The sequence below is a fragment of the Crotalus tigris genome, unplaced genomic scaffold (assembly GCF_016545835.1).
Source record: "Crotalus tigris isolate CLP2741 ecotype Arizona unplaced genomic scaffold, ASM1654583v1 scf7180000017935.1779662, whole genome shotgun sequence".
In the NCBI taxonomy this organism is placed as follows: Eukaryota; Metazoa; Chordata; class Lepidosauria; order Squamata; family Viperidae; genus Crotalus; species Crotalus tigris.
Genome location: NW_024096727.1, coordinates 945,097 through 971,105, shown reverse-complemented (window position 1 = coordinate 971,105; position 26,009 = coordinate 945,097). Strand labels below are relative to the sequence as shown.

The window sequence follows — 26,009 nt, the reverse complement described above, 5'->3', positions numbered from 1 at the left end:
TGAAGACAGTTGGAAGTTTGCTCACAAAAACATAAAGATCTATTAACACAATAGACAGCACCTATTCAATTAATCAACAGACTATCTTAAATATTGAAGATTGGCTGGAATGAAAATGTTTAGTGCAGGTTTTAAGACACCAAATGTTTACCTATCTCTCGTCTTGCCCTCTACTGAAAAAAAGCAACATGTCTTCAAGAGAAACAGTTTACAAAAAAATAAAATTAAACAAAAAACAACCCTTAAGCACATCAATCTTTATTAGAGAATATAAAACAACATTTTTTGGGGAAGAAATTTCATTAGACTTTCTCTAGCTGCTATTTTCACATGAAGAAATTTAGGAAGATTAATCAGAAGGAACAGAGTTAAATTTAGTCAGGCTATAGCAGGAGTACAGAATTGTTTATTATGAGAAAAGAAAAGTAGAGGATACAACTGTTTTGATTACTAATTACATATACACAAAAATAATGTTAAATAATCAGGCCTTTATTAATTTTATAAAGCTGTTTTACATCCTTGAATTGCAACTTATTTTGTTTTAAAATGAACAATTTCCCCATTCTTACAGAAGAAACACTCATAAAATATAAAATCATTTACAAATGGCATAACATCTAAATACCATTTCTGAGAAAGCAATTCCTTTTTTCCAGGTAGTGTGCAAAATTCTTATTTTAGCTCCATTTTATTTATAATAAATAAATATAATAAACTATTTATAATAGTACAGGTGGTGCTTGACTGCACATTACCAAAGATCAGCCAGCCAGAGATTGCCTGAATCATGAGATCATGAGCACATTCCACAAAATTAATCTGTCTTTCCCAACTTGACCTTTAAATTAAAATTTAAAGAAGGTGCTGGATATGTTGCAGACTCATAACTTTCATCTCAAAAAGCTACAGTTCTTAGAAAAGAGAATAAATTTAAAAAGTTTAAATCTGTGCAAGGCTGCTTGCTTGTGAAATCCTTACCAACTGTTTATTCATTTAAATTTATATTCCAGATTATATTTCTTTAAATTTCCAATTTTATATATCTCAGCTAATATTTGATATATTTATGCAGACAAAAATATGTAACATAACACTATTCTGCTTAATATGCTCAGTCTCACTGCTCTGCCAGACTGTAAAATGAAAGCATTCCTACATTCAGCCTAAATTTTTGTTCATTATAATTGCTTTTGTTTTTATTTATTTATTAAATTTATTTGCTGCCCATTTCCCCAGTGAGACTCTGGGAGACTTACAGATCATTGAAAGTTAAATAGAAAAGCAGCCAAGATTTTAACAGTATGCCAATTAAAACTTTTTAAATTATGCAAAACACCCCCCACAAAAAATACCAGAACCAAAAGGAATTGCTTTTAAAGGTAAAATGAAAAATGGAAAAGATTTCAAATAATGGATTAGAATTCACATCTGTACTACAAACTTCCAGTCTAACACTGTACTAGGGAATGTACCTTCAGACATAATTACTGAAACTTATTCATACACATTTCTAAATCCAAAATTGAATTCTGAATTTTGAAACTTGTGCAAAACCAACTATAGCTTCTAGAATGCAAATCTGGTAAGAGTTCTGGAAAAATTCAAATTCCAGACAGGATCACCCAGGCACTATATTAACTGATGGCTCCATTTCAAATGAAATTCAATGACATGGGAAGTAGATCCTGCTATATCTTCTTGTGATGTAAAAAACACATACTGATGCATGCCCAGTAGAAGACTTCCTCCTTCAGCCTTTACATTCACTGTGCCCAAATGTTCTAATTTTATTCCCTTTGTGCATCAGCACTTGTGGACAATCAATTGTTGCATTACTATCATGCTTCAGGGATAGTCTCTTCTTATAGGCAAAAGGGCAAGCAAGGCTATAATACAGGTCTGAATGAAAATTGTATGTTAGAATGAAAGGTGGGTATAAGTCATGTTCAGGAAAGATGACAAGGCCATCTTGTTTATATGTCTACAGAAGAAAGGAAGCATTCCACAGGAAAAAAAAAATAATATTGCAGAGGGTAGGACAACAATGGGCACCTCTAGAAGGAAGGCTGTATTGGAAAGATGGTGCTTGATCCATCACATGCTGGTTGCGTTGAGATATTATGAGTTGCTCTCAGTTATTATTCATAATCCACCAGGAAGCTAAAGGAAGAAATGAAAACATTTACAAACTTTAAAGAGGCAAACTAGTTTACACTAAGTTGTAATACATGATTCTTGACCTCATAATCTACAGGTTTTAGACTTAAAATAAGCCTTTTCCCACATAGATACAATGTGCTAAGCTTAGCATGTCTTAATAATTATGGCTTACAGTCTGGCTGTATTTCTATTTAGCTAATTAGTTATTAAACTGATTTTTCCACCCATCTTGCCAAAGGTGTAAAATTGCACAATTATGACCATAGTCTGAAAACGTTGCTAACTCTTAAAATAAGTTTTATCAAACTGAGAATTGTCACAGTGTCAAAACTTGTGTTTTGCTCACCAGAGGAAACTGAAAATCAGCTGTTTATTAAGCATTTCATGGAAAAAATCTATGTGGTTGCTAAGAGTTGATATGGACTTGATGGCATATAATCACTCAGCATTATCTTACCTGGGAACAGCATAGTGGTCAAGAGCTCTGGAGCATCCAAAAAATCAGTAATGGCATGCTGGAACTTCTTACTATTATCTGACTGTAGATGGCTAGAAACACATTTTTTAAAAAAGATTAATAAATTTTAGAACAGAGTGACTTTCTGCATCTAAGGGCAACAATTAGCAGGTTTTGTATATTTGAATGTCTGAACTTTGCTAAACCTAACAGGAATCTTTCACACACACATCCCCCATTTTGCTCATAAAAATGTAAATTACTTTTGTAGAATTGTATTTAATCTCGATATAAGTTATTGATGATTTTTAGGAATCACCTTCTCCAAGATACTATATCTTTCCATAATTCATAGAGGATGAAGGAGGTATCACTTGCCAGCTTGTGGGCAGACACACTGCAAGAAAAAAGGGAAGATATTAAGAAAAAATATTATTACTATATATCCATGCTGTGTATATAAATAAGATGGCTGTGTCTACAATCAGCCCACTCTTCCACCTCCTCCTAAATGATTCATGAATGAATTTCTTTTACTACTCTCAAAGAAAAGATAATTATTTTCATTTTTTATTATTCATTGTTTTCAATTATATTTCATTACCAATTATTTCTTTTTAAAGGAACATGTAACATGTTATGGTGGTGACATTAATTATCCAGTCTATATATACAATGAAGGTCCCTTCCTCACCACCACCATTTTATAGCCTTCAGAATCCATCCCACGCCAGCCCATAATTTGTCCTCATTGAGTTGCTTTTGGAACATTGAACTCCAAATATTCTGTTTGAAAACTCACATTACAGCAGTTTCTTTTTTTGCCATAAGTGAACCAGAAAGAAATTGGTGTGGGATGGGATGGCATGGAATCATGGGGGCATGAAAACAATACAAAGGTGAGATAAGCAACAGAATCTGAAGTTTTTATGTGAAAGGCTGCTCTTCACTTGGTTTTCAAGACAATGAAGAGATATAATATTTTACATTAACAGTAATCTATTATTCTGAAACTTAACTTAACATGACCCATTAAACAAATAGATCACAGTAGTTATATTTGTCCCAAGACTACTGCTAAAAATGCTACTCACATTGTCCCCTCCCCCTCATCCCCTGATAATGTTTACTGTTTTTTCTTATAGTCACCTAGAGAGTGGCAGAGAGTGATTTGGAGAAATACATACTTTGATGCCCCTGGAGCCTGGCAAATGTATCTAACAGGGGAAAAGATTGAGGGGACAGAACATGATACTAAGCTGGTGTTTTGTGCAGTAGTTTAATGTTGAGCGCAGATGTAACTCTACTGTAGAAGTTATATGTTTTATTCATTCAGTTTGAGTGCTGCTTCAACTCCAGCTGTCTCTGGGAGGCTCATAGCATACACAAAATGAACCAAAATAAGCACAGAAAATCCTCAAAATAATCATAAGATAGCATCCCAACAACAAAGCAAACATCATGCATAATAATTTCCATACTGAATGAAAATCAGCATTTAATTTAGTTTCTTCAGAATCTGTAGAGACTCTTGAGTTCCAGAATTTATTTTGTCCTACAGTTGCTAGCTGTAGACTGAACATTCCAATAAACTATAAAGATGGGTTAATATTCCAATTTGAAATCAGATTAATTTTCTTCATTTCAATGTGTCTGTGTGTGTACTTAAATGGTACTAAATGAAGCATTAATTAAGGTTGTTTCTTTCTTGCTTTTTTTTAAAGGTCACACTCTATTTGCAGTTATATTTCAGGCATGTTTAGTAGCATGTTTCAATTACCAAGAATATTCCTGAGCAGTTTTTATAATGATAGCACTAGGAAGAACAGGATGGGACTGAACTCAAAGCCACATGAGCACACCCTTATGAACCATATATTTGTTTTCCAAGTTTCTATTTCAACTGTACAGAAGAAGCAAGAGTACATTTTTGTAAAGAGTCTGCCTCTTGTATTTCAGAATCCATCTACTTTGTGGAGCTGTTTGTTGGAAAGTGAACTTCATGGATATTGGGGTTAGCATATAAAACAACACTCCATAAACATAAATAGTTTCCTTCAAATTACTGAGAGAAAAGTAAGGTTCATAATGCTAAAGAAAGAGAGCTTTGCTATCTTTTTCTAAATACACATCTCATGCAAGCTAATCAGTTTCTTGGAGACTTACTGTAGGCAACTGCTCTGTCCAGCTGTGGTTTCTGTGTAGGTTTGGAGAATTTGGCAAAATGCCACTAATCCACTTTCTGCCACTGAGATCTGTCTCTGAGCCACCAAGATGTGCTGCCAAAATGGGGAATGGGAAAGAGATAGCCAAAGGAGAAAAAATTTACAATTTATATCAATATGGACTTAGAAATACTATGCAAATCAGAAATAACTCTAAAGGCTCACCCACTAAAAGCAAGTATTCTTGATTCACATCCAGCCTGACAATCATATTTTACTAGTATCATCTCTGCCTGCCAATTGGTCAGCTATCCTCCCTTCTCCTCAGAATTCCAACGGAAGACTCAAAAAAAGTGGAATCACACTTAGAATTCTCCCCCTTTGCCCAATCTACTGGACTACCTCAAAGCGATGAGGGAATAGAATATCCACACTGGATATATCAGAACTATTAATAGAATTGATCAGGAAAGATGGGGGGTGGGGAATTAAGACAGCTAAAGCTTTTATTTCTGGAGAGAGGGAAGAAATGGCAGGAGCAGCACACAGGACAAGGTGAAAACTTTAGCCAATTGGCAACCAGTTGTTCTGCATTTCCAAAGCAAATGCAGTGAAAAGGCATCAGGATCAGGACAAAATGATTAGAGTTTTAAAAGTTGGGATAGAATACATACACATTTCCCTATCTTTGCCAAACTGCTGTACAACAAGCTTCACCCTTCAAAATCCCTGCACTATGGTGAACTAATCTATAGTAGCCTTTCTTTTATCCTCAGAGATTGCTGAATTTTTCTTGTATAGTAACCAATATATGAATTATTTTTATCTATCTATCTATCTATCTATCTATCTATCTATCTATCTATCTACCTAATCTCATTATTTCTACTAATACAGTTCTAATATATGAATTGGCTTGTTTATATAAACAAAAAGCACAGTCTAGAACTCACGGAATCTGTTCCTTTGCAGACCATATTATATTTCAAAGGCTCCAGCCTTGGGCTCTAAGAAATGCAGAATTATTATGAAAGGAAATAAGTTACAGAGTAGTTGAGATACATAATTGATTTCACATAACTGTCCTTTTCATTAGGCATTCACAATCATTTCATTATGCCCTTTCAATAGTCTAACCATGCTGGCTAGGCAGTCTAGGGATCATAGTCTTCTCACATCTGGGGAATGCTAGGTTGGGAGAGGCTAAGAGATCATTCAAATAGTCTGTCATTTACTTGTCACATTTGTTACATTACTACTGATATATATAGAACTGCATAAATAATTCTGTACTCTGCAAGCAACATTTCTCCATCCTTGGACAATTCTGGCAATAGAGAAAAAGCCATTTTGTTATAACCTGATTTAAAATTTCATTCCCAGTTCTCCTTAAAATATACAGCACCCCACCTGATAGGTGGGCAGCCTTTATGCATATCTCTTGCATATCTCAGAAATTATGTCTGAACATACTAGCCATACACAGATGTTTGAAACTTCCCTGGTTAATTTTGGTTGCTTTTGAACCTATTTTAAAACTTGGGTTCATGAACATTTCTTTGTAACCTAGATTTGTTATAGGCCTTTTGTAGAATTGAAGGTAATTCTTAAAAGTTGATCCAACTATGATATTAAATTCTAATTAAGAATAGAAACTCAGTACAAGAACTAATAAAACTTTCAAGTATCTCTGAGGAGAAAATTTATAACATTAAGCTAGGCAAGTGTCACTAGAGACAATTTTACTACATTTGATGCTCAAAGGCCCGTTTGGTATATCAAGAGAAAATAAGGACTGGAAAAATGAGAGAACTACATATTAACTATGTTGTGAGTTACTGAGTGTGTTTAGATACAATTCCAAACATTCAAATCCAAATAATCAGTGTCATGAGAAAATGCTTCAAGATAAAGTTCCCATTTTATCAATTTTTCAGTTTTATTTGCTGGCCCACCTTACATTCCAGTTTGTCGATGAGTTGTTGTAGCTGGGTAATTTCAGATGGCCACTGGCTATCAGTTTCCACACAAACACCTGAATGTAATCCAACAACAACAAAAAGACTCAGCTGAAATCACAGACAAGTAGCTTTCCTAACCAAGTGGAATATAGAAAAAACATTCTGGTAGGATTGAGTCAGTTTGGTATAGTGGTTAAGACATCAGGCTAGAAATTAGGAGACTCTGAGTTCCAATCTTGATTTAGGCACAAACCATATAGTTAATCTTGGTTGAGTACTTTCTCTCAGCCCTAGGAAGGAGGCAATGGCAAACCACTTCCAAAAAACCTTACCAAGAAAACTGCAGGGACTCCAGTCTACAAGAATCAAACATGATTGAATTAAAAAAAAAAAGGACTGATATATATATATATATATATATATATATATATATATATATATATATATATATATATATATATATTACACTTCTTCAGCTCCCTGCCCACTCTACTCCACAAAGGAACATTACTAGATTTTCTCTTATATTTTCCTTAAAACAACAAATATTGAATAATTTCCTGCTTTAGATAACAGAAGCCAAAACCTAGATTGGAAAGTGCTAAACCATTATAGGGATTATATTATCATTAGTGAGCATCCTTTCCCATGTCACTCTTGTGATGAAAACAGTAATATGGGACAGCCTTGGCATGTTGCTTATTCACAAATCAGAAATGCTGCTTTTTCAAGCTGTTCTCAAGATCATAGTTAAGCCTAACTGTCTAGTTAGATGTGATGGGGAAAAATGGTTAATCAGCTGGCATTTCTCCCTCAGTGTGTTCTTTGATAAAGGACATCTCATTTATTTACCTAAAAAAAACCATTCCAAACATTTTTACAAGCAAAAGTCTGAGAGGCCTTATATAGCTACAGCTGTGCAGAATATTAAGAAAACATTTCCTTCAATAAAGCCTTAGTAAAAGGGATCCCTTGAAGTGTGGCAATCCTTCACTATAAGAGTAAAGTTGAATCAATTTTACCAGTTTCAGTATCAGTGACTCAATAGGATGGAAAAACTTTATGGAAGTGAATCACTTCCACTTTACATACCACAAAATGTAATAAAATACTATATAACAAGATAACAATAAAATCACATCACACCAGTCAACAACTAAAAGCATTGTAGCTCAAACATTTGGTAGCTGAAAACTAGGAGGAAGGAATCAGCAGGAGTTAATATAATGATCTGAACGCATGCATGCATAAATAAAAGTGTATGTGAGAAGGAAAAAAACAAATAGGCACCTCAAAAATATCAGGGGAAACATTCCAGAGTTCAGGTTAACCACAGAGAAGGCCTGGCCACTATTAACCACAAGATGGCACTCAGGCAATCTTAAGAGATGCAGCAGGACCTTCGTGAGGATAATCTGTCAAGTAACCTGAGCCTAAACTGCCTATAGTCTTCTAAATTATAAGCAAAACTCTTCAGCTGGTGGCAGCCAATACAACTGCTTTTACAATGGTGCTACATGGTTATGATCAGGTATCCCACTCTACTACTTCCAGTTCTCAGATGAAGCACAAGGGCAGCTCCACACTGAGCACATTAGACCATTAAAAGCACCTTTCGGACTTCAAAACAATGGCTGCCCTGTGATGCTTATTACTATGTAAACTAGCTATGGTGGTGATCAAATAATTTGTGTAAGCCATTAGGTTACTGTTTTCTCTATTCAAACATTGTTGAACCTTTTTTTTTACAGTTAATTCTCTGCAGTAAAGCATGCTCATACTAATGCAAATCCAGGAATCAGAATGACGAAAGCTACCAATACCTGTGGTCAGCATCCCAGAATATGGATCTGTAGGAGAATAGCAGATGTTCTTCTGAATTCTTCGGCCACATCTTTTTGTAGTGTGTTGACCATTTAAAGCTTCTGATTTGTTCATATTATTCCTAAGAAGCATAACATTAAGACAGTACATATTCTAGGAATAATCACTAGCTTGCCATTTCTGATTCTGCTTGCATGATTCATCATTTTTCATGATAACAATACAAAGTGAGAAATAAAAGGCATGCTCTAAACATACATGTGAGCTAAAATATGTGGGCTTTCATTCATCTTCCTTTCTTTTTAACAGTTTAATTCTCCAGAAATGCAAAACATTACTGCAGAAATATTGCCAACTGAGGTTTTACTTCAGGGAGATTCAGGGATACTTCCGGGATACTAAGATCTAATTCTAATGATATTCTACTTATTTGTTTCCTCCCAGCTACAATTAACAAGTTGTATAATTAATTAAGGCAGGATTCCTACTGGTGATTTACAGTATCTTCTAGTGCAGAGGTCCCCAACCTTTTGGGCACCAGGGACCAGTTATGTGGAGAGAAGTTTTTCCATGGACCGGAGGAGGCAAGTTTTGTATGCTGCCTGCATCCTGCAGATGGGGTTTTGTTTGTTTGTGCGGACTGGTTGCTGGCATGCCACTGCCCAGTACCAGTCCACGGACCGGGAGTTGGGGACCCCTGTTCTAGTGCATGGGTATCAAACTCGATCGCATCATGTGATGTATCATGACGTATCACAATGTTTTTTGCCTTTGCGGAGCCAGAGTGGGTGTGTCCTTCATGTGACACATCCAGCCCATGGGCCACCAGTTTGACACCCCTGTTCTAGTGTATCCCAACAGTATTGAGTCAATACAACTATAATGAGGACAGGCTTTACATCTTCAACAGTGTGCTCATCTGGAGCATGCTTATTTTGTGAATAGTAAAGAAGCCCACACAAAGATGCAAATGTGGGGGAAGGACCTAAAATTGTAGATATGGTAGAATTAATCTTTACAGATTAGATGAGGAGACTTAGAAAATGATAGAAACTGAGTTCAACCTCACTCTTAATTTTTTGGCCTCTACTATACTGCCCAGGTGGTTGTTTTACCTTTCTCGGCCACTCTGTTCTTCAATAGTATCTGCAGCACACTCTAGGGAGACTTGCAGCGACTGTATCTGGTTCATTGTCTCCCGCAGAAGGAAGCGAGTCACAAACTGTTCCATCTTGGAGGAACTCTCATATGCCTGTAGGAGTTAAAGAGGCAGCTGAGTACTAATAGATAATTTCTCGTAGCACTGCTAGAGTAAAGAAAGAGAATATTTTTAGGTCAGTGGGAACAATTCAGTTTTTTAATAAATATAGCTGGTACTATCACAAAATGGCTACCATGCCAGAAGAAGAAAATATTGATTAAGACAGCTGCTTGTTAAAATGATTTTGGTCACTCCCAAAACATCCAAATTCCAGAAAGCAAACTAATGATATTGCATCCTGCCAACTCTTCTAGGCTTCCAATGTGTCCAGCTTGAGTTTTGGATAAATAGGCATACCTCCAAACAGAGGATTGGGTTGCAGGCACTACCACTTTTATTTTCTAATCTTTGGGGGAGACCCACAGACATTCTTGGAAATAATGATGATGCTAGACTTTGATAAAATGTTGGTAAAATGTTTCTTTTATTATTATTTTTTTTAAAAAATATTTTTTCAAAGACAACCCCCAAACAGGCAGGTGAAACAGGGCACTTTGGTGGTTTTCACAGAAATATCTGTAGGTGCATTGGTGCCCACAGAAACTATGTTGAATATTTCTGCTCAGTGCCTCTGACTCAGCTACAAAATTCTAGCCTTTTTTAAAAAATAGGACATATAGAGACATTATCCTTACATTAACTTATTAAAATATTTCATCTATTTTTTTCCAAGCAAAGCAATAATGCCTTTTTTCCTCATCTTGGAAAATTCTACAGATGTCTATAGTACATAAGTATCATAATCCAGAATAAGAAATAACTGCCTATATTATAATAAATAACAGACAAGATTTAAAAATGGTAGTTGGCCAATTGTTTGCAGTTGAGAAAAGAAGTGTATGCCTTGAAGAGTTGCAGACAAGAATTATGTTTAGACCCTTGCATATTCAGAAGTACTTATCCTTGTGTAAATCCACTGCACTAAGAATGCAATCCTGTATACATCTACTTGGAAATAAGAAGAATATATTTGAACATTTGTAGGTTCTATGCTTTATATAATTTAGTCTAAATCAGATTTAATGAAATTTCCTTTAAAAAATGTCTTTATATATTTAGCCAGCACAGTTCTATATACCTGAAAATAAAGGGTTTTTCTTTTTTTAAAAAAATAAATTTGATTTAGATTTTATTTTTATATATAGTTCTTATAAAAAACATTGATAATTTAAAGTTCCACTTTTTTTCCACTCTAAATAGGGCTACTTTATTCCATTCACTGAAGGACCAACAGTTACTCTAAAAGGACTACACTTTTTGTTGGCTTTGTTGCAAAAGACTAACATACTTGACTTTTGAAATTTTTTGAAAGAAAATTACATGGAGATTTGTGTGCTATAAACTGTGCCCATATTATAAAGTACCTAAATATCATTTGGTAATTTTAAGGTGACCAACCGTCCTCCTTTAGGGAGGACAGTCCTCCTTTTCTAAGTTCTGACCTCCCTCGAATAGTGTCCTCCTACATGTCCTCCTTTTCAATATTTGAAGACTAATCTGCAGGGCTTTTTTTTTTCCTCATAGAATGCTCAGAACGGCATTCCGACATCTTTTGGGGTTTTTTCAACTTTTGCATGAGCTGTGCTACTCCCCCTATTGGCTTTCGAAAGCCAATAGGAATTGCTGCTGAGCACTCCAAAACACCCGGCTGGTAAACTTTGCACATGCAAGTTGTCTGCAGCGAAGGCGAATTTGCAGGAACTTTGCACCCCTCCCTGCTACCCAACTACACCATCTCCTAGTTAGTCCCGAAGATACTTGGAGGAGACTAACTTCCATTTAGGGATGGAAAAATCAAAAAAGAGGAAATGCCATTTCAACAATATATTGAATAAGGAATTTCCATTCATCACATCAAAGAAAGGTAACATTGTTTTTTGCAATATTTGCAGCGGAGAATTTTGTATTGGGGGCAGAGCAGCTATTACGAAACACTTGATCACCAAGAAACATAAGCAATCATCAGATGCATCTGCTTCCAGTTGTAAAGTAACAGGTTTTTTTTAAAGTATTCTGAAGATGAAAAACAGTTAGCTGCAATGGAGGGAACATTTGCATTCCATACCATACCATAATTCACAATCAAATTTTTTGTAGTATGGATTGTACATCTAAATTATTGAAAAAGTTTCACAATACTAAATTTTCATGTGCCAGGACAAAATGTGAGGCTATTATTAAATCAGTATTTAAAAATTACTGTGACAAAATACTTACAGAAGACTTGGAAACTGCAGCATTTGTAACGGTTTTATCTGATACATCCAATCATAATGAAACTAAATTGTATCCAATACTAGTAAGATATTTTAATGTTACCAAGGGCATTCAAGTAAAAATTTTAAATTTAGAATCCACTGAGGGTGAAACTGCTGAAATTTTGTCAAACCATCTATACAGAGTAATAAATGAAAACAATTTGAAATCCAAAGTTGTTGCACTAACAGCTGATAATACAAACACAAATTTTGGTGGGCAAAGACGCAAAGGGGTGAATAATGTGTATGTAAAATTACAAGATTTACTCCAAAAGAAAATACTAGGAATAGGTTGTAATGCACATATTTTGTCAAATGCAATCAACACGGCATCATGTGCCATGCCAATTGATGGTAGAAGTAATAATAACTACCATTTATTTGTATTTTAGTTGTTTTACCATTCATGTGGCTACTTTAAAACAATTTTGTGAAGAAACGAATGTTCAATATAAAAAACTTTTGGGATATTCAAAAATTAGATGGCTTGCTCTAACACCTGCTATAGAGTGTGTTCTACAATTATTTGAGCCTCTCCGTTCATATTTTTTTTAAGTTTAGACAAATGTCCTAAAATCCTGGAATCGTTTTTCAGTAATGAAATATCTGAGATATTAATGTATTTTGTACATAATCAAGCATCTATTTTTCACAAAACGATTCAAAAGATTGAAGGTGAACACATTTCAGCTACAGAAGTTAGTCTTATTTTGAATGACTTTATTCTTCAATATAAAACTCGATTTGAAGAAAAATTTCTTCCTTTAGTTATAAAAAGAAAAGTTAGAGGAATCAAATCCAAGCATAATGGAAAAGTTTATCAAAGAAGTGCAGAATTTTTACCAAACATGCTTTCAATATATCAAAGAATGGTCTGAAACAAACATCGCAGGAAATAACAGTTTTCAATGGTGTTTTTTGACTTCATCGCAAGTATATTGGACAGATATTGAATCTTGTGTTGAGTTTTTATCTAAAGAAATGCCAGACATTAAAATAGACAACAATTGTCTCTTTGAAGAAATTAGAAGACTGAATATATTTTTAAATTCTGAAAAATTAATACAATGGGAAAATAAACGCGTTGAAATTGATAAAACATGGGTGGAAATATTCAGCCATTTCAAAAATGAACATGTTCCATGTGAAAATTTATTTATTCTTGTTCAATTTACGTTGTGCTGTCCTGGAACTAATGCAGCAGTTGAAAGGGTTTTTTTCAATTGCTAATAATTTTTGGAAAGGTGAGAAATCGAGACTGAATGTTGATACTCTAGCTGCAGCACTTGCCATAAAATTCAATATGAAGGATATTTCTTGTTCAGATATTTCCAATATATTGTTAGAAGATGATACATTGACAAAAAATATTCATTCAATGGAAAAATACTCATTTAAATAATAATAGGCATGGAAGCATAATTACAATATAAAATGTTATTGTTACAAATGTTTTTATTATGCATTTATCATATTATAGTGTATTCTGTATTATTGTTGCAACGAATAAAATGTTTCTTTTATTTACAATTTTTTTCTTCAATTTATTTGTGTCCTCCTTTTCATTGTAAAAAAGTTGGTCACTTTAGTAATTTGTTATGTTGACTTCACCTGAAGTTTTCTACTGCAATGAAATGGAGTACATAAAAGTACTTAACACTGAGCTATCCTAGAAGCAAAGAGCCTTTACTTTCCTGAAGAATGCAACAAAAGATCTTTTTAAACAATGAAACCACAACCCAGGCAATAATATATAGCTTTTATGCTGCCTTAGTTTTTTGCACTATGAATCAGCAACAAGGTTAATCCATATAAAACAGTTACTTCAATTTTCATCCATTCAGATAAATTACTACTAAGACCCTAGACATAATAGACTTGGCCTCATTGTATAACTATGGGTTAACTTATCTAGCGTTACTATTTCTGTCCTGAAATTATCCATACAATCTACCTATATGTTTAATAAAATATAACAATATAAACTTTTTGTTAATTGAATCTCTTGGAAGATGCAAATTAATATATTGCTAAGATCTGGTTCAGAACAACTCACAATGTTAACCAAAGTTTAAAATATGTTTATATATCCTCACTTGGCCCAAAATCTGGGGATAAGTACAGATTTCTCAGTTTGGATAAAGTGAGAAACCAATTTATTAAAGAATTGTGTAATTGTAGTGAAAAGGCTTAGGTCTTCAAATACAGGTAAAAATCTCATTAGTTTAGTAATAATAGTAGCAGTATCACTACTGTTTAGTGGTAATTGCATGTTATAAAAATATCTACATTGGCCTGCTTTCAATTTGCTTTTCAACTCTCCAACCCCACCCCAATTTGCAAGACAGGCAAAAGAAAATACACACAATTTAGTACTAGTTGTCAATTACTAAAAACTAAAAAAAATTCAGATACTGAAGGACATGAAACTTTGTTCAAAGTTCAATAAACCAAAGGTGCCTCTCATTCTTAGAAGAAAAACTATCTAGAACACAGGTGTCAAACTTGCCATGTCACTTGACGTGTCGCGATGTATCACAAATCTTTTTGCATTGCCAGTAATGGGGTGGGCGCGGCTTTAGTATGATGAAACTGGCCTGCGGGCCGGACGTTTGACACCCCTGATCTAGAACATTTATAATAGTGTTTTTTTTATCCCAGGAGTGTTCAGATCTGTTGAAGTCCTATCTGTCTGTCTATTTATCTGAGTGACTACACTCAGGTTAAAACTTTCCAAAACAGCAAAAATAAAACATAGCATATACAAGGCCAATCTCATTCAAAGCCAGTCAAAATCTCATTCACAACTTCCATAACTTCCAGTATGGTTGGAGAATGCTAGTTATAGAAACAAACTAAAATCAAAATAACATCCAAAAATAAACATATGTCCTTTTAATATATTTTTGGAATTGTTTTTTAATTAAAATGAATAATAATAGTTGATTAATCTACAGATTGTTTACATTTCTAATTTAGGAATCTAATTCATCAATAAATCTTTTGATGTTTTATGTTTCCTAAATCATGAACATTATAATAGTAATAAAAAGACAACAATGTATCCAACTATATTTTTCCTACACGATTAAACTTTTTATTTGCCATTTTTTATTCATGAAGATATAATATGAACCTTAGTGCCTAATTAAGTAGGAATAGCAATTGTTTTCATTTATTAAATGGAATATATATTAATGTAATAGAAATTTGCCATATGCTCGAATTTTAAAGAGTTATATTATGTAAGACATAGAACATGGGAAAAGAACATAAATCACAGGATGGGCTCTTAAAAATAAATTAATTCATCTATACAAGACTACAATGCATTTAATAAACTGATATTAACAACTGTGTTCTGGAAAAAGATACTGAGATAATAATGAGATGTTACAAGTCAGTTGAGAAAGAATGAGATTGTCATCCAGGAGACTTAGTCTTCAATTTTATCTCTGCCAAAGTATATATTTTGCTTTGGATTAATCATAAAGTATGAGACATTCTGTATTTGTAATTTGGTCAGGATCCATAGAGCTACTTAGTTTCTGTAACAAAATTGCAAAATGGCTGTTGCTTGCACTTACTGTAAGGCAACCTATACAATAATAACAATAAAGATTGATAGTAATTAATGAAAAAGAATAATAGAGAAAAAGGAAATGGTCCATTATTGCATCTCTACAGAGGATATTATTATTATTGTTACTAATTTTCATCATTGAAGCAAAAGGAGGAAGAAATCCAGTCAATGCACATAGCATATTAACTGAAATTATAACAAACAAGGAAATTAATAACCATGAATCATGTTTTCCACCCAAGAAGTGGTGTCTGAAATGATATAGGGATTCCTGCTTGAGCAGGGAGCTGGACTAGAAGGCCTCCATGGTCCCTTCCAGCTCTATTCTGATTGATATTGATTGATTGATTACAAAACAGAAACAACTGAAAACTGAATTAACACCAGAAAAGCAGACCAAAATGTACATATGAAAAGTACCTAGAACCCTGCTAAATAGCTTGATCTCTGATAGTTATTATCTGGGTGAAAAATAATATAATACAACCTGGACAAGACCTGGCAGGGTATGGAGGAGAGCGTTTTGGAAAGGGAGGGCAAGAGTGTGAAGCAGTGTGAGTAATACTATGATTGTGATGGGTAGATGGAGATATGATGGGAAAGAGGAAGAAAAGTTGCTGAATCTTGGGAGAAAATATTCCTCCAAAGGATAGAAGCAGCAGTAGAGGAAGCATGTTTCTTGAGTTTTCATTAAGACTTTTAACCACTATACTATTTCAGCTCCCAATGGCAGACTGAGACTAAAATATATTGATCATGCCATCAGCTTATGCAAATGTCTAGAGTAAAACTAGTTGGCTATGTAAACTGTCTGCCCTCTAATTTCATGGCTGCCACTCATGATTGATGATCAGGAACTTTAGAAAATTCCACAGTTGAGTATGATAATGAGAAAATGGAAATAACAGTTGGACCTAATAGAAACTAAGGAGGTACCAAATGGTCCCACATAACTGCGAATGAGGAAGACAAACTCCATGATTTTATTTATGCAACATAGCAATTCTACTACTGAAGTATTTATTTTTGCCACAATAACCATTCTTAATTATTTAAGATGCTATAAACCAAGAGCCTTACTGTATATTAAGTTTAAGAATAAATAGTGACAAGATAACAACAATGAATATACTGTAATATGGACAGAGTGCTGTAATTAGAATTAAACATTCCCTAAAAATCAGCCAACTTTAGTCAAAGTTTTAGAATACTTGTTTGCAAAGATTGATTAGCTATAATGAAGCCTAAGACTTGAAATCAAATCTAAAACAAGTGTATTTATTTATTTATTTGTATTCCACCTTTATTATTTTTACAAATAACTCAATTCAGCACACCTTCTTCCTTCTATGGTTCCCACGACCACCCTTTGAGGTGAATTGTGCTGACAGAGAGTGACTGGCCAAAGGCCAGGATGTAACATATCTGCACGAGAGGTATGTGTATATAAATATGAACATCAACATGAATATGAATAAAGAAGATTAGGACCAGATGAATTATGAGATACCAAAAACTATTCTGAGTTAAGGAATGGAGAAAATGCCAAAGCACTCACAATGAATTTCAAGAAGAAAAAAGGGAGGCTTTTCCACAAAGAAATTTTGCCCCATGTAATTTCTTGAAGATGTTCATCAATCATTAGCATTTGTCTGTTAATTGTTCTGAACTCCTTTATATTCAATGGAAAAAGGAGAGATAGAGGAGGAAGATGTCTCTTGATTTATTTAAAGCCAATGCACTGCCAAGCAGCAAACGGCTAGCTCCAGCATACTTCAGCTGTGACCACAGGAGCTTTCCGTCCTGCTATTTTTAGCCTTATAAATATGCTAATTGATCCTTTCTTCCACCTTCTCTCTTTCAGAATTTATTTCTTTATTGGAAATATGATAAACATACATTCCAGCAGTGGATACATAACAATCCTAACTCACAGAAGTATTTATGAAATTGCTGCTTATTTTTTTTATTACTGGTAGTAAAGAAATGGAGAAGGCCAGGGAAGTTAATGAAAAATCAAACAACAGAGGAAATATTATGTGAATACATGTGACAGAATGTGGGTGTCTGGAAAACTGGTATTTTACTTGGATATTTAATATGCTGGGGGTGGTACTGTGGGTAGACCCCATGGAGTACAGGCGGGCAAAATAAAACCATGGAAGCAGGAGCAATTTCCAACTTCCTTGTAATTTTCCAATTGGCTTTGCTTTATTGGAAATGACAATCACATGGCCTCATCTCACTGTGATGTTATAATTGTGAACCAGACACCAAGTGCAGAGATCTTAATCACATGACCCTGGGAATGCTGTGATTGCTGGAATTCCAAGCCTGATCATAAATTGCATGTCTTCGTAACTTTCAATGGTTCTGAACAGTCTGCACTATATATTTTGGTAGTGTATAGTATCCTAAATCAACTTTTTAAATTTTAGCACACAATTTTGTATGGTGAGTACCACTGGAAAATGGAAATTAAAGAAAAATCATTACAAATGTCTAAAAAAGCTCACTTTTAAACTGTGCACTAAAAAGAACTCCAGTTTTCTGTTATCAGTCAGTTATTATTAGCAATATTTCTATCATATCCAGCCTGCAAAAATCCAGATGACAATTTGATTAATTGCTTCATTTGTGAATAAGGCATTACTGTATTTCCTCGAAAATAAGACCTATATTGAAAATAAGCCCTAGCCTGATTTTTACGTGGACAATGGGGAGGGGGGGAAGGCTTTTGCTGTGGGGCTGACCAAAGTTTTTACGGCAGACAAATGCAGGTCTCTGGGGGTTAGGATAGAACCCAAAGAGCAACTTAAAGCACGAAAGGCATGGGCTTCCGTGAATGCTAAAAGTAAAGGGGGGCAGTTAAGCCACCTGAGGGGGAGGCAGAGGCAGAAAACTGCTGCAGGGTGGTCAGTTTCACCTACCCTCACCCAGGAACAAAGCTTCTCAAGCAGCCCTGAGGAGCTGGGTCATTAGGGTCGCACCCGCTTACACAAAGCAGCAGTCTGTTTGGGCTGTCTCCATCCCAGCTGGAGCAGCAATTGCTTGTCTGCACTTTCTCACTGCCCTGCATCAGCCTGAATGTCCCTTCTCTGTTCTGGAAATGGCAACCCTGTTTTCTGCCACTTCTACTCCCAGCGTTGTGTTCTTCCTTCGTATGAAGCTGGAGCTGGGCAAGGAAGGCCAGGTTCCCCTTCCCCAATGATTTTGAAAAGCTCTTGAGGTTTTGCGTGAGGAGTGGATCTGCTTCCCACAGGGTCAGGCTGGCCTGGCCCATGCCGAGGGGGCTGGACTCACACATACCGGTACACTTAATTTCTTACAAAATCACATGGTAGCTACTGTATCCTGAGCTGATCAGGAAGAAAACATGTATGCTCTGGATTTTAAGGCAGAAAAGTGAAGGAAAGGGGCAATTTCAAAGGCCCTGGAGAAAAAGAGCAGAGCTCTTCTGTTTGCCATCCAAAGTGGGTGCCGAGGCCAACCTGGCAGGAAGCAATCTACTCCTCAAGGGCTTTGCAGAACCATTGGGAAAGGGGAGCCTGGCCTTCCTCACCCAGCTCCAGCTGGCATAGTTTTCCTGGAGCTTAACATGGAGGAGCAAAACAGAGGCCAGAGGACAACCCATGCATCAACCCGGGGCTCTGTTCTCGGCTGGAGAGGCCTTTCCTGAAGGCCTCTGCTGGAGAAACAGAGGCTGGGGGGAAATGCACATATCAACCTGGGGCTCTGTTCTCAGCTGGAGAGGCCATTCCTGAAGGCCTCTTCTGGCAAAACGGAGGCCAGAGGACTATGCATGGGAGAGGTGGCAAGCAGCTGCAGAAGAAGTGGGATGGCGGAGGCCATGCAAGTTCCTGTTAGTCAGGGTTGTTGGTGCCACTGCTGCGAAGTGAGACAGTGAACAAAATAAGACATCCCCCGAAAATAAGATCGAATGCCTCTTTTGGAGACAAAAGAATAAAATAAAAATAAGACCAGATCTTATTTTTGGGGAAACATATTAGGCATTAAATTTATTAACTACTACACAACCTATGACTATTAGGTCATCGTTTCAGAGATATTTTCTCAATGCCTTGAAACAATGACAGAATTTCTAATGTGCTCCATTTATTGAAAAAGTTAGGATACATTCAGAGATGTATCTGCCTTGAAAATTGCCTGTGTTGCACTGTATAGCAAAGTTAAACATCAACACAGGAAATGTTTTATGACATTTTGTATTATGTCATAAATTGTTTTATGATAACTTTTACATTATAAAATCTTTTTAATGTAAAATTTGCCAAAATTTCAATTCCAGAATGAGATTTTGGACTCATTCTGTAAGTTAACCTATTTAGGGTACCTTGGTTCAAAACTTATTGAATGCACCCTATGATGTACCATTTTCTTCAGTTAAAAGTTATGGGAACAAGACTTTTAGTAGTATACATATTAATAAATTGAATTATCTTTGTATGTAGAGTAGACTTCACCTTTCCTTCTTGCTATCACTGACTGAATCAGAAAGAGTAAAACCACCAAAAATGGTTGCTTCCAGTTCCTAAATTTGATAGATGGTCCAGAAGAATATCAAATTTACAATATCAAGAATGGTCATGCTCCCTCCCTTCCTCTAAGTCCCTCCTGAGGTCATCCATGAGACTAACCAATATGTGTCTGTCCAATGAAACAAGACTGCCATTGGTCTGCACAATCTATATCCTTCAGAGTTTTCTATAACTGAAGCTCCACTATTTTCTCAACAACCTTCCTCCAAAATGGAAAGTTTGATGGAATCATCCCATTCCATTCGATCTAATATGCTCCTAGGTTCACAGAACCTCCTCTTCCACTAAAGAAGCATTGATTATTGCCTGATTCCAATTTCCAGCCTGCTATCACCAGCCAGGTGGATCACAGGCCAGTGCAAAAAGTAGTCAGCTAAGACTGCAGAGAATTCTGTTCATTTTTCAAGTTCCTCAGATTCAAAAACCAACCAGAGAGCATTACAAGATATTACTTGCAGCAAAGGAGAATGTGAATTCTAGGTCTGCCTTAGACATGAAAGTCAGCTGGGTGACTTTGGGACAGTCACTTTCAGCACAATTTGCCGTGCAGGGGAAAATAGGAGAAGGAGCATTAGGAATGTTCATCGCCTTGGGTTACTAATAAAGGTGGGATAAAAACCACCCACCCACCCACCAACCAACCAACCAAATAAATAAACAAGTAAAAACAAATCTCCCAATTTTTTTTTTTGCATCAATCTAGTGCAGGCATATCAAACTCGCGACGTCATGTGACATCGTGCGATGTATCACGACTTTCCCCCCATTACCGGCAATGGGGTGGGTGCGGTTTTGGTGCGATGCATCCAGCCCATGGGCCAGCAGTTTGACATGCATGATCTAGTGGCTGTCCATGTTTTTGAAGCCCAGATACAATTAATCTTACTGAATTTTCAAATAACAAAAAAGATCTGAATATGAATAATATACCATAATGTATATTATTCAATTTACTGTATGATCTACACAACTAGCAGTAAGCAAACAAAACTCAGCCTCATATATAAAACATGCAATAAAAACATTTAAGTCATTTTAACTAATTAACTATGCATAGAGTGATATTTTCTACACACCAGCAGCTGCTGTATATTTCAGACGTAAACATTCTGACAGGGATAGTTTTTCCCAGCTCTAAGCTTAACAATAAATTAAAATGTCATTGTATTTGCCTTTTAAATTAGTGGAGGCCAGGCTATTGCAGAACAGTTGAAAAATATAGGAACAGAGCTTTCAGCTTCTGAGAATATGAAGCTTAGAAGTGAACCTTGGAACAAAACACTGTTCCTTATTTTAATTTTTAAAATGTGGAGGGTTGGCTTGATGTTCTTTTTTCTAAATTATCCAGCTTTTTGCTGCTGTTCAACAAAAAAGAACCTCCTCCAGTCTCCAGATATGTTGGGATCCTAATCTAGAGCATCATTTTGGGAAGGCCATTTAGTATAGTTTAGCTATGATTACAGCCTTAAAGGGCTTGGTAGTATACATCTCAACCATTGTAAGATCATCTAGTGAAGTTGCGTGACATCATAATTGTTCCTGGTGTTAGAGCACCTGGTTCAGATAGAGCTGGTAGCAACATTGCTACAATTGCTTCCCAAGGAGGAAAGGCCACTAATTTGGTGGTATGATGGGAAATAACACCTCCCACAGGAACGTTAAAAAAACTAAGGCAGAAAAGATCATAGACCAAGAAAAAAACAAAGAAAAAGGGGGGCTTGTCGTTCTCCTTAAAAAAGACCAGGCTACTGTAAGTACCAGCTGACCTATTTAGTGTTTTTCAGACATATTATTTCTAGTTTTCCATAGCCTCCTCACAAGACAGCCTTTACCAGTATGTCCTATATTTTAGATACATGCAGTGGTGGGATTCAGCCAGTTCGCACTATTTCGGCAGAACCGGTAGCTAATTTTTTGTTGCCCAGGCCTAGAATGGCTTCTGGAAGCGGCATCCACACAGAGAACTGGTTGTTGACATATTTGAATCCCACCACTGGATACATGGATTTCAGTTCTCAGAATTCACCAACCAAGATGTCTGTACTGAGAAGTCTGAAAGGTGAAATCTTTATTTCTAGAGTTGTGCACCTTGAGAAAGCATTGTAACATTGGCCTAATCAGAGCAGAAAATTATCACTGCTGTTGGAGGTGATGTGGGTGGTTACTGTGGCTGAGAACTTCTTAGTGATGACCAAAAATCTCCATCAGACATATACTTTGTTGCATAGGAAAGTACATTTTCCCAAGCTATTTAGACTATGCATACAAGATTTGGGCTTACATCAATCTTTCATACTTTGCCTACATTTCATATACAAATGAATAATCTGAAATAGAAAACTCTCCAGCTTGATTCAATATGAAGCTTTCTATAGAAGTTTCCAAAAGATAAAATTGCTTGGAATAGTATTTACTCAAAACACCCCAAAATCACAAACACACTCCTCCAAGCATTGGTGGGATTCAAATATATGAACAACCTCTGTGTAGATGCCGCTTCCGGAAGTCCATTCTGAGCCCGGGCAACAAAAAATTAGCTACCAGTTCTCCCGAACTGGTGCGAACTGGCTGAATCCCACCACTGCCTCCAAGTCATAATAAAAGTAAGAAAGGAGACAAGTAGAGATTGAATAGAAAATTGTGTCTGGAGAACAGGCTACAGCATGAGTTCTGTTCTATAGGTGCAACTATTTAATATAATGTCATTCTAGATCTTTGTCTACTGTATAGGAACAGTTAAGTGACATTTTAATACTTTGTATTCATGCTATGTAGACCTGAAAGAATAGGTTAGGGATAGATTATCCACCCACCCATTAATTAAGTCTAGTGGTTTTCTAGCATCAGGCTAGAAAATGGGAAATTATGAGTTCAAGTTCTTCCTTAGCATGAAAGCCTGCTGGGTGGCTTTGCACCAGTCACTCTCTCTCAGCCCAACCCAGCTCACAGGGTTGTTGTTGTGAGGAAAATGGGAGGAGGAAGTTATTTGTAAAAATAAAAAAGATGAGATATAAATAAAATAAAGTAAATAAAATAAAAAGTTGCTGGGAATCAAAAACTTCATGGCAAATAATCAATCAAATTCATGCTATACCAGTGGCTTAAACCTATTTTTCTTGGATTTGGAATATATTCCTGTTTTCCTGCTATAGGTTCTTTATCTAGACTTCCCATTACAACAAGATGTTTGTCCAGATTTGCATTACAGATTCTGTTGTTCTATATCTGCACTGCTTTATTTTTCCTATATATTATTTCACTCTTCCTTTATAGAGATAATCTAATCATTTCCCATAAATTCCTCACTCAACACTCCCAAATTTTCTCTGAATCGCACCAGGTGCGATTACTTATCTTACTTAATTCCCCAAAAGTTAAATAGAATTGGATCTGGATTAGAGAGATTACAAGGAAATCCCGTGGCTGCAAACTAATTGGGAAGTAAAAAATATCCAAGAAAAAGCAATGATAATTCATTTCCATAAATCTTCCAAGAAAACCGTCTGGATGAAACACCAAGTCACCAAGAATCAAGCTCAGTGTAAGGAATCCTCATTTTTTTTTTTTTTACTCTATAAGTCACCAAACCTAGAACTTACTGGTAAAAAAAATATGCTAGATGAGATATAAAAATTCCTCCCAATTTCTAGAATCAGATTATAATGCAAACTAGCGGCTTTAAGAAGGAATTAAATATTGTATGAAATCTTATATAGCAGAAACAATTTCTTACTTCACCAAGTCATCTTCTGAGATGAGCCATGTATCGTATATGCATAAATCCGCATCTGTGATCCTGCAGAATACAGATTAATCTGATGCATCTGTAAATAAAGGTCTGTTGAATTCAACCAGAATTCAGACAGTAGATTCTAGTCTACCTTCTGCCTACCTCTGTCCTAGATCTTCTCATTATTTCTGCCAGATGTTAAGCAGAACAATCAGATGTTAATCAGGGTATTTCCCCCCTCCAAATGTGAAAATAGTATGTTAGTAAAAAAAACAGGTTAGACTCTACCTAATGCAAAAAAGTGGCCAGTCTAAGCTGTAGCACAGGATCAGAGAGAGGCTCATGATATCTGAGGAAAGAAGGGCATCATTTATTAGGAAGTTTCTGTTTTGCTTACAGGTCAAGGTAGTGCTGCTGCCTCCTCTTGGAAAACTGTCTCATGGTTCAAAAGTCCTCCCCCTGTTCTCCTTTCCCCTGGGAAACAGGGTAAATATTTACAACCGACCAGAGCTGAGGGGCTACCGTGGAGACAAAACCGGCCCCTCATTGCCATTTCCCTCAGCAGCACGGCGAGGAGGTGGAGATTGCGAAATGCGGAAAATGCGGAGACTGCTCACATTGTTTTTCTTGGTCGAGGCGGAGAAATCAACGGCAGACGGCGATTCACCGATTGCCAAGAATAAAATCAAGCATTGGTACACCATACATCCAATAGGCATGAAGGGACAAACTAGCCTGTGAACGAACATCTTATGTTGCCAAATCAATGGCTGGAAATGAACACCTCCAAAACACGGGAAGGCAATAAACCACCTTGAGCATCTCAAAAGTCTTGTCATATTTTGTATGTTCTCAAGTGGGTGCATATGTAAAAAAAAACCTGAATGCATTGGGGGGTTTTCTCACATGCATAGACTCTTGTATTTTATTGACAGTTAATGGTAACATGACATAACACTCATTGTGGTCATTGATGCACTGCAACATAACAAACAAAAATTGAAAGGGGACAAAATTGAATCTTATTGCAACTATGTAGTCATGTATTAGAGGTATCAAAGATACTAAAAATTAAATTGATAGAGTACTGATTAAAGTTATGTTTTAAAGGGGTACATTTTGTACATTTCTACTTATTGGCAGCCAAGAGGCTTCAGTTCAGTTAACATTCTTAGAGATCAACAGCAGATGACAAAAGTTTGAAGATTCTTGAGAATTTTATTTCCTTTAGGTCTTTTCATACTGGATTTTATATTGTGTGGTCTTTGATGCTCTCTGAGCTTGGTTGTTTTCTTGCAGATGTTTTATTACCAAACTAGGTAGCATCATCAGTGCTAGAAGGGAGAGGGGTTTGCTGTCATATACTAATGGCTTGTCCTGTTACTGTTGGTGGGAGTAGTTTTAGTGGTTCTTGATTAGACTGTTCTTTACTATTAGATTGTTTGTCTGCATTGGTAGCTTTTTGATTGGGATATTTACTTCTTCATTGTTAATCTAATGTTAATCTTGATGTTTAGTCTTGTTTCCTTTTTGGCTTTTTAATTGTCTCTTTTGAAATCACTAAGCTCAGGGAGCACTGAGGACCCTGCAGTTCAACCTGAGCTACAATATTCTCTTCTATCAGATTTTATATTGTCTCGTGGGACAAACAACTATCGCAATCACATGATTTCAAAGGCAGGATGAGGAGGATCAACAAATAGAGATTCACTCTAGAACCTATGGAGATGTGGCTGCACAAACCATCAAATATTTTAAAATGTATAGCTGTGTTTTATGAAGGCTCTTTTTGAATTGTTAAGATAATTATAACTTTTACCAGGCTCATATGTTACCACCACTGTGCGTAGGGGCCGGTGCACTGCAGTTGCTGCTGGATACTGTTGGCCCCCATGTGCTTGCTGCCTCTTCTGCGCATGCCAGGGAGCAGAAGATACCGTGTTTCCCCGAAAATAAGTCCTAATGCATCTTTTGGTGCAAAAAAAAAAGACCGGGTCTTATTTTCGGGGAAACATAGTATTACATTAATTGAAACACAACCCACCGGA

At 35.9% G+C, this 26,009-nt stretch overlaps 1 protein-coding gene across 1 annotated transcript in view; it reads right to left on the bottom strand.

The window, feature by feature from the left end:
• Positions 1-343: 343 nt before the first annotated feature.
• Positions 344-26,009, bottom strand: part of NECAB3 (N-terminal EF-hand calcium binding protein 3) — a 94,128-nt gene continuing 68,462 nt past the window's right edge. Inside the window, exons 6-13 of the mRNA XM_039344709.1 lie at positions 9,686-9,822; positions 8,570-8,691; positions 6,741-6,820; positions 5,739-5,792; positions 4,787-4,899; positions 2,940-3,017; positions 2,621-2,712; positions 344-2,163 (exon numbers count right to left, since the gene is read on the bottom strand). Coding sequence (XP_039200643.1) covers positions 2,135-2,163; positions 2,621-2,712; positions 2,940-3,017; positions 4,787-4,899; positions 5,739-5,792; positions 6,741-6,820; positions 8,570-8,691; positions 9,686-9,822 — 705 coding nt within the window. The 3' untranslated portion in view covers positions 344-2,134. The remainder of the gene's footprint in view (positions 2,164-2,620; positions 2,713-2,939; positions 3,018-4,786; positions 4,900-5,738; positions 5,793-6,740; positions 6,821-8,569; positions 8,692-9,685; positions 9,823-26,009) is intronic.